Source organism: Lepisosteus oculatus, chromosome 27 (genome assembly GCF_040954835.1).
Source record: "Lepisosteus oculatus isolate fLepOcu1 chromosome 27, fLepOcu1.hap2, whole genome shotgun sequence".
Classification (NCBI taxonomy): domain Eukaryota; kingdom Metazoa; phylum Chordata; class Actinopteri; order Semionotiformes; family Lepisosteidae; genus Lepisosteus; species Lepisosteus oculatus.
In genome coordinates this window covers 2,355,196-2,371,064 of record NC_090722.1, presented here as the reverse complement: position 1 = coordinate 2,371,064, position 15,869 = coordinate 2,355,196, and the positions used below count along the sequence as shown (strand labels likewise).

The window sequence follows — 15,869 nt, the reverse complement described above, 5'->3', positions numbered from 1 at the left end:
ACCTATAACTGAGAACATAACTAAAACCCTAACACAGACTAATACAACAACCCAAACTGCAAAACGTAACCACCGCATGACCAGACATCCACAGCCAAGATAACAACACACCCACCTCTATAAGCCATAAACCACAGTTTATAACCTTCACCTGGAACAGTACAATTATAATAGTTGTCATGAGAGTCAATTGTGGTTCCATCTCTATTTGACAGATGTAAACCCCAACCATCCGTCCATACTTCACAAAATCACCAGGCGTCTTCTCGTGGATATAAACTCCTCCAGGATCACCGATAACCACGCTTCCCCTCCTGGGGAGAAGGAGCCCTGACCTCTGTGTGTGACTGACCACCGGGGGGTACTCCCAGATACCACCTCCACGCAGGCTGAGGGCAAACACTCCTCAGGAGTCCCACACCTGTGGACTTGTGCTCAAGGGAATCCCCGCAGCTGCCTCAACGCACACAGTGGAGTTATGGGTAAGGGGTGCAGTCTGGAATCCCCAACAACCCCAACCCTGGGGTTTGTAACCATATAACCATTTACCTGTGATGGAGAACCAAACCCTTAACCAGAAAGTAGCTGAACCACTAATAATTGCAGCATAAACTCTACCCAGCTGATGCTGTTTGGCCAGCGATACTAACCATAACTCATACCAGCGTCCTACACCAGCACCAGCTGGAGCTGCTACCTCTCTCCCACTGTCGTCGGTTGCTGACAGGAAACTGTACCGCCTACACCAGCAGCAGCGGAAACATCTACCATCTTCCACCAACCCGCTTTTCACCGAATGCTTTCCGAGTGGTGTTTGAACCTTAACCTCTCTATAAACCGCAAGAGACCTCAACCTACTACCACTCCCTCTCCAGAGCCCCATGAAACCGGGAGCTCTGGCTGACTATGTGACTCGCTCCTCTGTCTCAATCATTTCAAAAGGCTAATTGTTGCAGCAACGAGTGGTGCTGATGCCTTGTGTGAATTGGAGTACTGAACCCATGTCTCTCCAAAAAAACCTTATCGATCCCTTACATGGATCTCTTGATGCCCCAGTCAACCAAACCTCTGCCACAACAGCAGCTGCCATGTTACAGGGTGTCTCCATGGAATTGCAATGTATCTACAAGCAGATTCATCCAATCACCAACAAAGTATTGAGTTCCCATTGGCCTCTTCCCGCCAGCGAACTGAATGGTGTATTTTGTCTCTGCAGGTTATCTGGGTCTCTGTCCAGCAGTTACCAGTTAACAGGTGTGTAAAGCTGGCACCCTCAGAGCCAGGCTGAAGCACAAGCAGGCGTTTGACAAGAGGACATGACGTAGCTGTCCCAGGCTCCTCTCTTACTGGCCGAGCCCCGTGGGACCGCATGGTTTCAAAGACAGGACACGGCGGCAGACTTCTCACCCTCCCCTCCAGAGTCTCTGAGCATGGTGTCGGCCACCACCACGATGGGTCTCCGCAGCACGTGGGCCAGGACGAACACATGGAACTCCTCCAGGCTTTCATAGACGGGCTCCTCCGACGACTCCGCCCTGCCCGCGGGCAAGGGGGACAATTAAAGTCAGCGGTCAACAGCCACGCACTGCTAGTAACATGAAGATGCTCTGAGCTGAGCAGAAAACAGATTCCAATCTACCACAAGATTCGAAGTGGAATACTGAAGCACCAGCACAACTCCTCTGGTCAATTATTAGGTCCAATTAAATCACACCAGACTTTTAATGAATAACGTTGCTCTGAAAACAGCCGAACACTAGTCTAACTGAAGAAAACAACAGGACAGCTTTGGTTTAGTAGCATTTGTTTGTGTACATCCAATAAAAGCTCTGGTTTAGACCATTCTAATGGCACCATGCTTTCAGATTATCCATTGTAGTAGAGCTAAGTTATATTAACAACTGCGACACCTTTGTAATAAAAGATAGCTGAACTAACTGGTACTAACAGGCCAGAGATGGCTGGTCCAAATACATGCTGTGTCTTCTGCCTGCTAAACCCAGGACTTTCACTGGCTAGTACAACCTGGGGTAATACTGAGAGTCACTGGAATTATCAGTTTAGATCATTAATAGGACACGGCATTCCTTTGATTTTGGGAAGTGGGATTGGGAAATTGGGAAGAGTCTGCAACAGTGTCACAATGCTGAAAACAAAACTTTACACCATGTTGCCATGTAACACCAACACCAAACTTTGAATTTGGTCGGCAGTCCACCCAGAAAGATTGTGTCAAAATATCAGCTAATTCCCCATTCAGCACAAATGAAAGGGAGAACGTTGAATTTAAGTTTTCAGGTTTTACACTTACTCTGAATTTGAAAGATTGCCACACTGTTTCTCATGATTATATAACAATTTAAACAGCAGCATGACACAGGGATAGATAAGGCTGTATTAGAACTTCACTGCACTGGTAACAGCCAGTTTTCTGTCCCAGGTGTGCAGATGCTGTACCTACCCTGAGCAGTTGCTCCCATTTGTGGTGTAGTGTATTCTGGGCTCACTTGAGGCCAGTTTCAGTAGCTCATTCCACTCCTTCTGCCACTCATCCTCAGTGTACACCAGGCCGGACTACAGATAAGGAGAGAGACGGACAATGAGGGGTCAGTGTCCATCAGTTTACTGGGGAACAATCACTCTGCAATCCATTACTCCCCATAGTTTTCACAAGTCTACTTGCATACCTGCTTCCCCTTTCAAGAAACCACCATCCGAATCCTTCCTATTCTCCTGTATAAATAATATAACTCATTTTTCACACCTCTTTAGCTCAGACAACTAGGAAACTCTCAGACTCAAGCCTGCCTTAGCTTCTCATTTTAAAGAAATTACAACAACCTCACCAACATGTAGCATGATCTTATCAGATCTTAGAAGCTGAGAAAGGCTGAGCCTGGTGAGTACAGGGATGGGATACCCAGGGAAAACAGGCTGGTGCTGTTAGAGGTGTTGGCCAGTAGGTGGCAGTCTTCCCTCTGGTCCAGAAAAAAACAATGCCCCAGTGAGGTAACTGGAGAACACTGGGGTGCTGGAGGAGCTGCAGTTCTTTAGATGAGAGATTAAATAGACTCTGAAAGCATCGCCATTAAAGATTCCGGGGCACTGTTCAGAAACTTGTTAAACCCTAGTGTCCTGACTAAATCCTACTTTGGAGCTTGCAGGAACTCAAGTTCCGCCTTATTTCATTTGGTGAAGGGTGCACCTGGTCGCCTAAAATGGGTTCATATGCCCTGGCTTTAATCCTACCACGCAGAGCAATAATTGGACCCAAGCTCTCTCACATGTCGGGTGCAAAAAAAAAGTAAAATACGACACAGCAGATATTACTTTCTCCCACTGCTCAGACGTCTAGGTTTTGTACTCATTACAGCAGGTTATGCGCTGCTGTGCACTGTAATTGGTTACAAGTGGTTTCTGAATAGCAGTCATACCATATATACCAGCTTCGTGCAGCTCGCGATGCAGAGTTGTTGTTGAGATTGGGTCACAGAGGTGTAGACTCAGTCCTGTGGTAATTTTTGAGGCTGTTGTTTCGTGGTTTTTAGAAACTAGTTTTTTTAAAACTGTCAGGTATCTATCCCTGTCACTGAGCTTCGACTTGCTGAGCTTCCCTTATTGGGGAAAGCCGTCATGAGTTTCGACACTTACCTTGACATTATTGCCAATTCTGTGACTAAAACACCTGCGATTCAGCTACTAACTTGATATCCTCTTTCAAAAAATCTGTCAAATCTCTCGTATAACTTTAGAAACTTGCATATTAAAAAGTGTTGATTTTAAGACATCTTCTATATCAGAAACAATTAGTAGTGAACTTAAAATGAAACATGGAAAACCTTTTTCAATTAGGAATTAAATTCGTACTTCATGAGACGAGTCCCTTTCCATAAGGTTCATGTTTTTGTCCACCCCCTGTACATAACGCATGTCCCAAGGAGCCTGAAACCTCTGTAACGGCCTTGTGAAAGAAGACGGATTTGTTTTTTGATGGGGACACCGTAGGGAAACTCTGCGTGTCTCAGGGGAGAGTATCCAAAGGGTTGGAACGACTATGGAACAGGTAGTTTGGGACGTAGCCTTACACTGCAGGACAGGGCTCAATTCGGGATATACTGGCTGTGAGAACTGCTTCTGCTGAGTCGACTCTACGCGCCACAGGCCCTCACTCCCCCCCTGAGACAGCGGAGCTCACCTCCTTGTTCTGCTGGGTCTGCTGCCACCTCCAGCGGCGCTGCAGGGCAGCCCTCTCCAGGCCCTTGTCCATCAGCGTGTACAGGGACTTCCGCAGCATCAGGTCGCGGTCGTGGAACCCCCACATGCCTGCGGGGCGGCAGCGGGTTGGTAAGTGCCCGGGATAGCCGACACGGCCGGGGCGCGGCGATCTCACAACAAACATCCCAGCGCAATTCTGGCTTCGGCGAAGAGTTTTCGACCTAAAGCTTCGGCTCTACCCGTCTGTTGCAAAAAGGGGCGTCACCTGTACTGGCTCCGATTAGAGCAACTGATGAATTAACCCTGCAGCTGGAACAAAACCTGAAAAAATTCAGGAGTCACCTGTGAAACGAGCTGCTCGTGCTGCCACCTAGTGGTGACTTGGTTTGTAATAGAAAAGGCAGCAGATCAGATCAGGGCAAAAGCATCTGTTTAATCTAATAAATGTACATGCATGGGAACCATGATTCTCTCTGCAAGTGGTACGTGTTGTCTGGACAAAGAAGCAGGTACTGAGCACATGCGAGAAATGGCAGACGGGCGGACCACATTCTCAGCTGGCACCCCTGCGTTCTGACGGAGCGCCCCTCTCCCCAGCCGAGGAAGGGCAGCAGGTTACCTAGCGAGGCTGCGTGCAGCAGGCAGTTCCCGTCACCCGTCGTGGCCAAGGGCAAGAGGGTCTGGCAGCTGGCACCCACTCGCGTCCACCAGTTCAGACGGCCTGGAGAAGACACAGGGAATCGGGTGAAGGGAGAGCGATGAAGTCCCCATGCTTCTTCTGAGACCCCCACGCCATTAGTACATCACACACTGGGCTCCAGCTTTTCCATTATTTTCACCTTCCTTTAAAAAGCAATGAACATATCAGTTGAGTCATCTTTGGCTCCCTAATTAAAAGAATATTAATTCCCCTAATGTTAAGGGTCTTTTTCTCTACAATGTACACTGAAGAGGCTGATGTACATTTCTTATACGAGCTCCTTTGCACAAGGCCACAAAATACACTGGAGGCTACTTTACAGGAATATGAGTGAGTTAAATGACTTGGAGATGAACAATCACCAACACATACTGCTGTCTGAGGCACATACTAGGCTGAAGTCAAATGAAATATGAAGTTTAGAGCAGCTAACCCCTGCCATGTAATTAATGCAGACAAACCAAGTATTCTTCAATCCGGGTTAATAGGATGTCTCAAAATAAAAAATCAAGCTCTAATTTTGCACTATGAGCCCTATAGCACTTTCCTTTATATAAACTGATATATCGTAAAGTCCTTAATTCTAACCAGAGCGCAAGCACTTGGACTCCTAATATATATCATCTCAGACACACCTCCTAATAACAGAACATCAAACCCATCAGACTATAAAACTGGCTTCCTGCTGCTGCCAATTTCAAATCAGCAGGCATCCTGGGAAGTGGCGTCACTGTTAAAGGCTTATATATGTTATGAAGTCGAGTGTTAAAGACAGCGTATTCAAATACTCTGAATACTCTGATGTTTCTCGAAGTATTCGAACCATATGTTCATTCAGCTACACGCAGTGAATTACAGTATGTGTAGAATCTGATCTGTGTGTGTGAAGGGCTCAAGTAACTGGAAGGCAAGGTTAACAGGGAACAAAAAGGAAATTGTTTGTATAAGTAATGCATACAGGGTTTCCCTCTCCTAAAGCACAACACTTATGGTAACAGATAGAAATGGTCTAAAGTATAAAGGTGGGTTGTAAATGTATGGGTGCAGAGCATTACAAGAAGCTGCACTTTCTGTGTTCCTGTATGTTCTCCGGAAAACTGCCCTTTTCATAAAAAAGGTGCAGCATGGTGGCATAGCTGTTAACACTGCTGCTTCACAGAGCTGGAGCACTTGGGTCAATTCCTGGAGTGCTGTCTGTGTGGAGTCTGTATGTTCTCCCCCGGTGTGTGTGGGTTTCCTCCAGGTGCTCCAGTTTGTTGGCGCAGGCCAGAGACATGCAGGTGGGGTTAACTGGCTTTGGGGAAAACTGGCATTGGCGTGAGTGTGTGTCTGCCCTGTGATGGACTGGCGCCCAGTCCAGGGTGTATCCTGCCTTGCGCCTGCTGCTGGCTGGGATAGACTCCGGCTCTTCTGCAGCCCTGTATCGGACAAAGCGGTCAGAAAATAGACAGATGGAAACTCATTTCAGAGCTCCGCTGAACTGCGCCTGTCTGACCTGCGTGCTCCAGCGCCACCAGCATGGACTGCTCGATGAGGTCTCTCTCGATGAAGCTGCGGAAGTCGTCGCGGTACACGGTCAGGTCGGGCAGCTGGAAGGTGCAGAGCGGGGTGTCCAGGAGCGGCTCGCTGCTGCCCCCGGTGCTGGAAACGTGGGAGCGCGCCAGGGAGACGATGGTGGAGCTGGCGTGGGAGATGCCGCGGGACAGCCGCTTCTCTGTGTGCCGGGTCAGGACGGAGGGAGTCACAGATCCACAGGGGGCGCAGGAAGGAGCATAAGGAGATGGGAAGGGCGGAAGGAAAAGAGAACAGGAAAAAGACAAGGAGAGAACAACCAGGAAGAGTTGAGGTGAAGGAAGAGTGGAAGAACAAAGCAAGAGAGAGAGAGAGAGAGTGAGGAAGGCAAATTTGCTCCATTAGATGATGTGTGCATCTATTCAAATGAAGACCCTAGAATATCCTACAGTTGTTAAAGACCTAGCAAGGTTCCCTGACATGAAGAAAATCAAGCATTTAAGTCTGTGGCAGGTCTTGGGAAAATGTCCAGGGAAACCCGTTTCTGGGACAGCTGCCAAAGCCCCCACTACGATTACCTTTCCACCCCTTCCAATGAACGGCAACCCAGACCAGCTTGGCGCCCCTACCTTGTACCATGTCATCCTGCCGGTGCAGCAGCGGGCGGGCGGTCCTGGCCAGCTCCTTCTCGGGGCCCCGGTATGCCCTGTCCTCGGGGAAGGGGTACTGCAGGTTCCCAGCATGCACCTGGCGCAGCTGCTCGAAGTCGCTCAGAGCAGCACGCAGGTCCCAGTTCTTCCCTGGGGAAGTCCGAGCAACACGGTCAGTAGGCTGCACTTTTCCAAGAATTGGATTTCTATAACATCCGAGTGCAGTGATAATAATAATAATAATAATAATAATAATACTAATAATAATAATAAACTTTATTGTATATAGCGCCTTTAAAGGTGGCTTCTCAAAGCGCTTTACAGAATGACAACAACAATAAATAAGAAGACTACACAAGATAAGACACAATTACAATATACTGAGGAGACCGTGGATGATGGTACTAAGAAGAGCAGAGGGTGAAGAATGGAACCAGTTAAGTAAAGGCTTTTCTGAAGAAGAGGGTTTTGAGTCTGGATTTGAAGGAGTTTAGAGAAGGTGACTCTCTGATATCCTTGGGGAGAGAGTTCCAGAGCTTGGGGGCATAACAGGAGAAGGCCCTGTCACCCATACAATGTAGACGGGCTGGGGGGACAGTGAGGAGACCAGAATTTGAAGAGCAGTGATGGAAGCAAGCCAGATTGTTCCCTTTGAAACTGCATCATATGTGTAGAACAGAACACATGTAACAGTAACCATGTTTGCAGCCATCAAAGTGTCTCATCTGAATCAGAAGGAACCTATAAGGCATCCGTTAGGGTTACGGGATATGAATATACTAGCACTTACTCTAGCATATAATGTCTAGCCCCAGTTTAGAGGCATGGTAGATTATTAATGACAATAAAGGTAATAGGTAACAAGGAATAAATAATTTATGGGCAGTGCTTCATCCAATCACAAAGCTACAGGAAACTGAACTGTCCTTTTCTAATTCTGCCTTTTTTAAAAGACATTTAAACAAAAACATAATTAGCTGCAAAGCTGTTTCACCATTACTGAGGCCCATCAGAGTGATACAGCCTTTGACAAGAGACATACATATATATATTAGAAGGAAAATCCTTCCAGTCCAGGCGAGTTAAGAGCAGCAGCTGGAAATACATTTGGAAACTTGGAATAAATTGTTGCTACACCTGCAGTAACTAACACATAGCCTGCATGTATCATTAATAGGATACGCAGTTAGGCCTTCAAGTGCTCTGAAAAAGCTCTGTTATGTAGTAATACATGCTGCAGTGGTTTCTCATATTTTGGAGTGTTACAGAAAGCCACAAAAGAAAACCCCAAAGGAGAAAGTAAACCTTGCTAAAGAAGATTATCATCAACTGCTTTTGAATGTTCTCGGGACACTGCAAGCATCTTGGGTCTATAAGCTGTTAATATATAAATGCAAATCAAGGGAAAATACCCCCCCCCACCCGCAGTTTTCAGCGGTTTTGGAGCGCTGGATTCTTCCTAGGATTTTTCCAGCACTTCAGTCTCGTGCTCTTCCTTCAGAGAGGTCTTCTGAGGGGAAACCTGTGCTCAGAGCCACAGAAGACACAGTCTTGGCTGGGTATGGCTTTTAACCACAATGACAGACTGCCGGGTGCCAGGGCAAGGTTAGAGTGTGATGAAGATGGCATAAAAGCAGCACAGCAGTCAAAGTACAATGGTATAATAACACAATAATGCCATCAAGCAACAGTGTCGTGGATTTACCGATGCATTAGTGGTGTAAGTGTGGTGCAGACTTCACCACCATCAGTGCACACAGTACAGTAGGTGGCTCATCACAGCACCTCAGCACCTCACTCACCTTCCAGCAGGTCTCTGGCCAGCCCTGGCTCGGCCCCGGTGGAGCGGACAAAGTCGGACAGGACTGCGTCCATATCCAAGGTCATGTGATCATGAATTCACACTGCGAGGGCCCCAGCTGAAGCAAGAAAAAATGGGGACCCAGCTCACCGGCGGGCCTGCGGGCAGGGCGGCTCCTCCTGTCGTGAAGCAGCAGTCACAACCACACCTGCACAGGACACAGAGAGGAGGCATCATGAGCACCATGAGTAAAACCTGCGACTGCTCCCGTCTGGAGACCACTCAAGACAGCGGGGATAAGGGGGCAGAATAATACTGCCTCTTCTTCATCACAGTAAACCCCAGACTCACAAAGAGTTTTGCACCCTTGACTACATAACTGACTCCTGTTCACAGTAAAGGACAGACACATAGCTTGCGGCTAAAGCCAGCGTCACACTACACGACTCGACGACTTCTCGTTGGAGAGCGTGTCAAATTTACTGACTGCTGCTGCTGAATCTCGCCGCCTTTTCTGTCCTAGAGGGTGTCAAATTATACGACTAGGAATCGCAGGGGGCGACTAATTACACGATTCCCTCATGACCTTTCATCACGGTTTAACACGTCTCGTATGGCGCTGTGAAAGCACCGCCACATCGCCTTGCTTTGGCAGCCAAGGGGAGCGCCACACAAACGCAAACAAACAACCTGGAGAACAAGCACGTGAACATCTTGAAAAGTGTAACACGGGCATTGTTTTCCCACAAATAAACATCTTCAAAACTATCATTCTTCTTTATAAATATAGATAGATAATACTTTATTGATCTCGTAGGGAAATTGATGTGTTACAGCAGTCCAGCCCGAGACAAGCAAAAACAGACATCAGAATAGTTATAAAACAAAAGACAACAAAATAAATAAAAAATAAATAAATACATAGGTGTGTGCAAAATGTGATGATCATAGTCACTGTAAAAACAAAAAAATATGTGCAAAATGTGCATAGGTTTATACAGACTGATTGTCCAAAAAGTACTATGGAGCAACATGCTGTCCATAGACGAGCAGATGAAGGGCTAACAGTCCCAGCCTAGGGCAGCGTTATACACCCTGACAGCCGCCGAGAGGAAAGACCTGCGGAAACGTTCCCTTGAACACCGTAGCTGGAGCAGTCTGTTGCTAAAAGTGCTATAAAATATAGAACACATTTACAAAAATAAAACAGTTAAAAATATAAAACACCTTTAAAACAAATACTGTAAACAAATTAGTTTTGCGCTATCACGTGTAAAAGTAATGGTGAGTAATTATCTCACAGGTACACATCTGGCTCACTGCCCACCCCTACGACTTGCGACTCGTAAATCAGACCAGTGTGATGGTGTCGTAGCGAGCCAGAGAGTCCTAGGGGCTGTTGGGGGTGTCACACTACACAACTGACGGTAACAGGCGCGCTACGACTCTATAAGTGGCTGTGATGAATCTAAAGTCAATGTGATTTTCTTACGATTATGTAAATGAAGGCTACGACTGAAAATCCGAGGAAAAGTCATGTGGCGTGACGACGGCACAGGGCATAAATATGCAAGCCGTTCTACACAAAAAATTTAAAAATGAATCTGTAAAAAACTTCCTAGCTATGCCACTGAAGCTTCTTCTGCGTGATCCAGCATGATGGGATTCCTGGATTATTATGCTTCAAGCAATCATGTGACAAAGGTAGATCAATAGTAATGATTTGTAGGCTTTCTTATGCCCCAGCTTATTTTCCCCAAACATGAGAACACACAGAAATGAAAATAACCACCTTTTGAATAGTTCAAACCGTTTTGCTCTCAAGACTTTTATACCATCATTAAATGCTTAAAGCCCAAAGCATGTAAGTACAGTGGCATCTATATTTTCCTATTTGTTTTGCAAATTGTATATTCTCTTCATTTTCTCCACTTATGTCCTAAATTGAGTCCGGGCATTTTAAGAGCTCTCCGATTTTATGGGTAGGGCTTACAAACTCAAAGCAGATGTCATTTCTGCAACACAAGCCTACTGTATAGCTCTATCTTTATTTCTGAGCCTTTGCAGGAACGATTGCTCATTCTTCTGCTGTGAGAGATCAAGAGATTGCATAACATGATCCACCCACTCTGCTGAAAGTCTAGTGTTGAACTATGAATTGATAATGTCTTTCTTAGGTTCTGGAGATTACAACGAGCAGGAACTGGGTTTAGAAAGAACTGGTAGACAGTGTGGGCTAGAGGTCAGAGCAGAGTGACTGGGAGACTATGTGCTGCTGATTAGAGCTGAGGGAGGGAGGCAGGCTTGGCTAAAGCTGCAGGCAGAGGCCTTTTGAGAGGGAGAGGGTGTTTGTGTATTGGTTTGCCTTGAGGAATTCGGAGAGGGGAAGACGCGTGGTTCACAAAAATGAACCGTGGAACGGGTCAAATACGAAAAAAAACTAGCAGAGGCAGTGACTGGAGCTGAAAATGTGGGGGGGGGGAAGGAAAAAACCCGTTCATTCAGAGCCAGAGCTGGGGAACGGCAGCTGAAGGAAGAGAGGGCAGCAAGTTTAGGGAGGCCGGCAGTGCGGGCTGGGAGCTGAGGGCGCTGCGGTGTGGCTGAAGCCTGAGGCTTTGAGGCCCCAAGAGGGAGAGAAACCGGCGAAAGCGAGGGGCCGGAGAAGCCAAGCTTGTCCAGCTGTGACTCCAGAGCAGCGCGTTTCAGAAGGAAGGGCTGGGGCGGGCCAGGGGGGCCCACGATCGGAACAAGGAGAGCCCGGATTTCAAGACTGAAGGGCAGTTTTGCCATATGCCCCAATCCGCTTGCTCAGCCAGAGTGTTGTCTGGTAGTCTGGCGGGTGTGGCGGAGGCATGACGACGTTTTCTGCAGGAGCCAGATTCCTCTCCATGCAAACACGCACGCCTGACACCCAGCCCCTGGCCACTCCTCCAGTTCTAGGAAACAGGCTTTACTTCTTCAGGAAAATTAAAAAAAAACAAAGGATTCACATACTGGCTGGTCATTTTCTTTTAAAACAGCATCTCGACAAAGTACGTGGCCAACTTATTGTCACTTAAAACAGCTGACGTCTGCATGCGCACTCTTAAAACCGTCCCTTTGGACAAAACGGCGAGTGCAGATTTAATGTAAATACGCAGACATAATGAGCCCCCAGCCACGGTAGTGTCACCCAAACCTCCTAAGCTGATTCAGAAAGGCAGAGAATGAATAAGGTTTTTTTTTTACCTCACCACTCATCATCACGAGTGCTTGAAAAAAGCAAAACAGCACGGACGAGCGACATTCCCTGCAACTTCTAAAAGGCCTAACGCAAAAGGCACAGAATGTTTTCTTCCCTCCAGGTTCTCAGTGAAATCGCTGATGCAGAAATGCACAACCTCATCACAGAGCAGCGATTATTTCTTTCTACTGCCGCCTACCTTTTATCAGCGAGAAAGCCCAGAGTGTGTTGAACTAGTGCAACCATTATTCCAGGAACTGCTTCTACTGTATTGTGCTTACAGTAGACAGAATGGGGCGGAGTGGTGGCTCTGTGGCTCAGGATCTGCGCCTGTGGCTGGAAGGTTGCCGGTTCAAATCCCGCGGCCGGCAGAGGAATCCTACTCCGTTGGGCCCCTGAGCAAGGCCCTGAACCCCAACTGCTCCAGGGGCGCCGTACAATGGCTGACCCTGCACTCTGACCCCAAGCTTCTCTCCCTGTCTGTGTCTCATGGAGAAAAGCTGGGGTATACAAAAAGACGAATTCCTAATGCAAGAAATTGTATAGGGCTAATAAAGAAACATTATCATTACATTATTACTAAAAACAATTGGAAACTCACCCAAACCCAATATTCCACCAAGAGCAGAAAGCACCAGGGATACAGTATGTGTCTCTGCACAATGCAGAGACGATTCATGGCATAGGAAAGAGCAGGGGCCATCAGATCTGTCAAGACTTCACATTTGGGAACAAACAGACGTACGTAGGACAGTGTAGCGGAGCTAGTCTGGACACGCTGACGTCATCGCCCTCCCTGCGCGTAGGAGGGGTCTCAGCCGCCCGGGCTGGGGGGGTCTCCTTTAGCTCGCTCGGCTGGTTCCCTGTGGCGTTACGCCGGAGACCCGGGTTCGCGCCCCAGGTGCTGCGGGACGAACCGGCGGAGGCCACGAGCCCGTGCGGGACCACCACGGTCACAACAGCGCAAGTGAGGACCGGGTTTACGATTGCTGCCACAGAACAGGCATAATCCTTCTAAAAAACAGAACAATAACCAGTACCGCAGAAAGGTTACAAGTGAGGGGAGTCCATAGCTAACTGTACCCAGGATCTCACCCTCCTGTTTCTTAAACAGAAGCCAGGATAACAACCTCCACAACATGTTTTGTTCCACACAGCCAAAACCCATTATGTAAAGAAATACCTTCCATTCTCAGTTAGAAAGGCAATTCAACATTGTTTCTACCGGTGTTGTGAAAGAAAACCAATTTCTCTGTCAAAGAAATGAACTGGGGGGTCCTCTGTGTGAAAGGCGAGTAGGAGCACCACTACACTCACGAAAAGATAGTTCACTCGACTGTAGTGGATCTCTCTGGGGGAGACCCAAGCCACTCCAAAGCTGCCCCTGACAACCCAGTTTTGGAACATCTGCTAGAAAGTCGAGTTTTGTAGGCAGGTTGTTGTTAAACACAGGACATTGCTCACCTACATATAACATTTTAAACACTTCCACAAATCTGAAAAGGCTGCTGAACACAGTTTGCTAAGCATTCAAAATAAATCTAATATGCTTCCCTCAATATCATACAGGAGAAATGAAAGAATATTATTGCACAGTTTGATCCATTTTAGCTTTCCAAGCCACATGCTTTAGCACAAATGGTACTGAGCAGAAAGTCAACTATGCATGTACAGTAAATATATATACTGCATTTCTCCTCCCAATCTGAAATACCAAATTGTAATGTCATTGTATAACAGCGGTGTTCATATACAGTATCTACACAACCTATAGATGTGCCATTTGTCATTTTGACACTCTGCTGGCTGCATAGTGTCTTAATAATAATAATCATTTCACTTATATGGTGCTTTTCTGGATACTCCCCTCAAAGCGCTTTACAGATAATGGGGATCCCCTCCACCACCACTTGTGTGCAGCCCCACCTGGATGATGCGCCAGTCCGCCCCCACACACCAGCTCTCAGTGGGGAGGAGAACAGTGCGATGAAGCCATTTCAGAGATAGGGAGGCCATGATTGGTGAAGGCCAATGGGACATTTGGCAAGAATGCTTGGGTTACACCCCTACTCTTTTCAAGAAATGCCCTGGGCTTTTTAATGACCACAGAGAGTCAGAACCTCAGTTTTATGCTTGATCTGAAGGCCTGCACCTTTTTACAGTATTGTATCGACATCACTATACTGGGGCATTAGGACCCACACAGTCGGCAGGGTGAGCGCCCCCTACTGGTCTCATTAACACCAAGGACAGCAAGTCCATTCTAAACTGCTATGAGGGCTCCTACAAGCTCACTGTTACATGACAAGGGAGCTCTAAGGAAATAGCTGGACTGGCTGAGCCACTCAGAGCTTATGTCCATATATGCGACACACCTATGTCATTTTGACTAAAATTAATATTTTTTACCTTTTCTTAGCATCTTGTGTAACCTGAAAAAGCTATCAGTACTACACAATTGGGGCGTGTTTCTGAGCTCTCAAACAGATTCTAGCCTGACTAGGTGAAGCCCCTCAGTAACAGGGATCCTCTGCCTATTGGCTAATTCATCTGACTAATGGCAGCTTTTCCAGCAGGGTAACAAAGACTCTTAAGAACCTAGTCACCTTCTGCCCCGTCTTCCGCAGGCTGGAGGATGCTGTCACAAGATACAACTCGGGAGGAAGACTTTCTGAACTGTGTGGTGTTTGCGAAAGAGCCGGGAAAGGAGTCTCAAAGACATCACTGTTCTGAGCTGCAGACACAGCTACAGTCTTTGCATGTGATCGATTGTCTATTGCAGGCTTGGACAGCTTAAACGATTGTGATTGTGACAAAACACCTAGAGCAAACATGCAGCTGGCTCCTTCCTAAACAAAACAGGCTCAGAGACGAATAATACCCTATGAATTCGCATCCGAGGGGGGCACGGTGGTGCAGTGGTTAGCCCACCTGTCTCGCCGGGGTCTCAGGTTTAATTCCTGGGGTAATACCAACAGGAACTTTCCATGTTCTCACAAAGACTTGCCGGTAGGTTAAATGCCTTCTGGGAAAACTGGCCCTGGTGTGAGTGTGTGTCTTCCCTGCCATGGACTGGTGTCCCATCCAGGATGTATCCTGCCTTGTGGCCACTGCTTGGTAAGACGGGCTCTGATTTCCCAGTGACCTCCGTACTGGATCAAGCAGTTAGAAAATGGACGAATTCTCAACACTGTATGGTTCTTCATACTTTGACCTTCTCGACAAGATGGCCAATAATTTTCTAAAAGAGTTTGACCTAAAACAAAAAAAAAACACCTGAAGAAGGTTCCACAGCCGAAACGTTGCATTTTCTTTCTTCTCTTTTCAGCAGGGAATAAACCCATTACTTGTTCCTTTGCTGCCTCCGCATGCTGACGCAGCTCCCCACCTGAACTACTGTATTCTTCTCCTGCCTCATTCTGATACTGAAGGTAGAAACCGAGCGTCTGGCTCTCCATCTCCTTCCATCTTTCAGACACTTGAATGAGAAACAAAACTGGATTTCCTGGAGCCCAGGGACCATCAGTCACAGACTGGGGCTATTCTTAGAAAATTTACAGACACTATTGTTCTCAGCCAACTTGGTTTCCACCCTGTGTTCCTGATGCACTTCTAACTTTATCTCGCCCTCAGGTGAACTCAGTCCTAACCCTTCAGACAAGACATGCATGCAAGCTGCCTCTACATAATTACCATTCACAAAGCACAGCCAGTTCAAGTTTTGCTTTCTTTCTTAGTTTCCCCAATACTGTCGGCAGACAATGTGCC

The 15,869-nt window shown here is 47.1% G+C and overlaps 1 protein-coding gene across 2 annotated transcripts in view; it reads right to left on the bottom strand.

Moving 5' to 3' along the window:
- Positions 1-15,869, bottom strand: part of otud7b (OTU deubiquitinase 7B) — an 81,703-nt gene that overhangs the window by 16,157 nt on the left and 49,677 nt on the right. For both annotated transcript variants that reach the window (XM_069185394.1, XM_069185395.1), the window contains exons 2-8: positions 8,880-9,086; positions 7,057-7,227; positions 6,411-6,629; positions 4,835-4,936; positions 4,196-4,323; positions 2,462-2,574; positions 1,408-1,535 (exon numbers count right to left, since the gene is read on the bottom strand). In XM_069185394.1, the coding sequence (XP_069041495.1) occupies positions 1,408-1,535; positions 2,462-2,574; positions 4,196-4,323; positions 4,835-4,936; positions 6,411-6,629; positions 7,057-7,227; positions 8,880-8,964 (946 nt within the window). In that variant the 5' untranslated portion in view covers positions 8,965-9,086. The remainder of the gene's footprint in view (positions 1-1,407; positions 1,536-2,461; positions 2,575-4,195; positions 4,324-4,834; positions 4,937-6,410; positions 6,630-7,056; positions 7,228-8,879; positions 9,087-15,869) is intronic.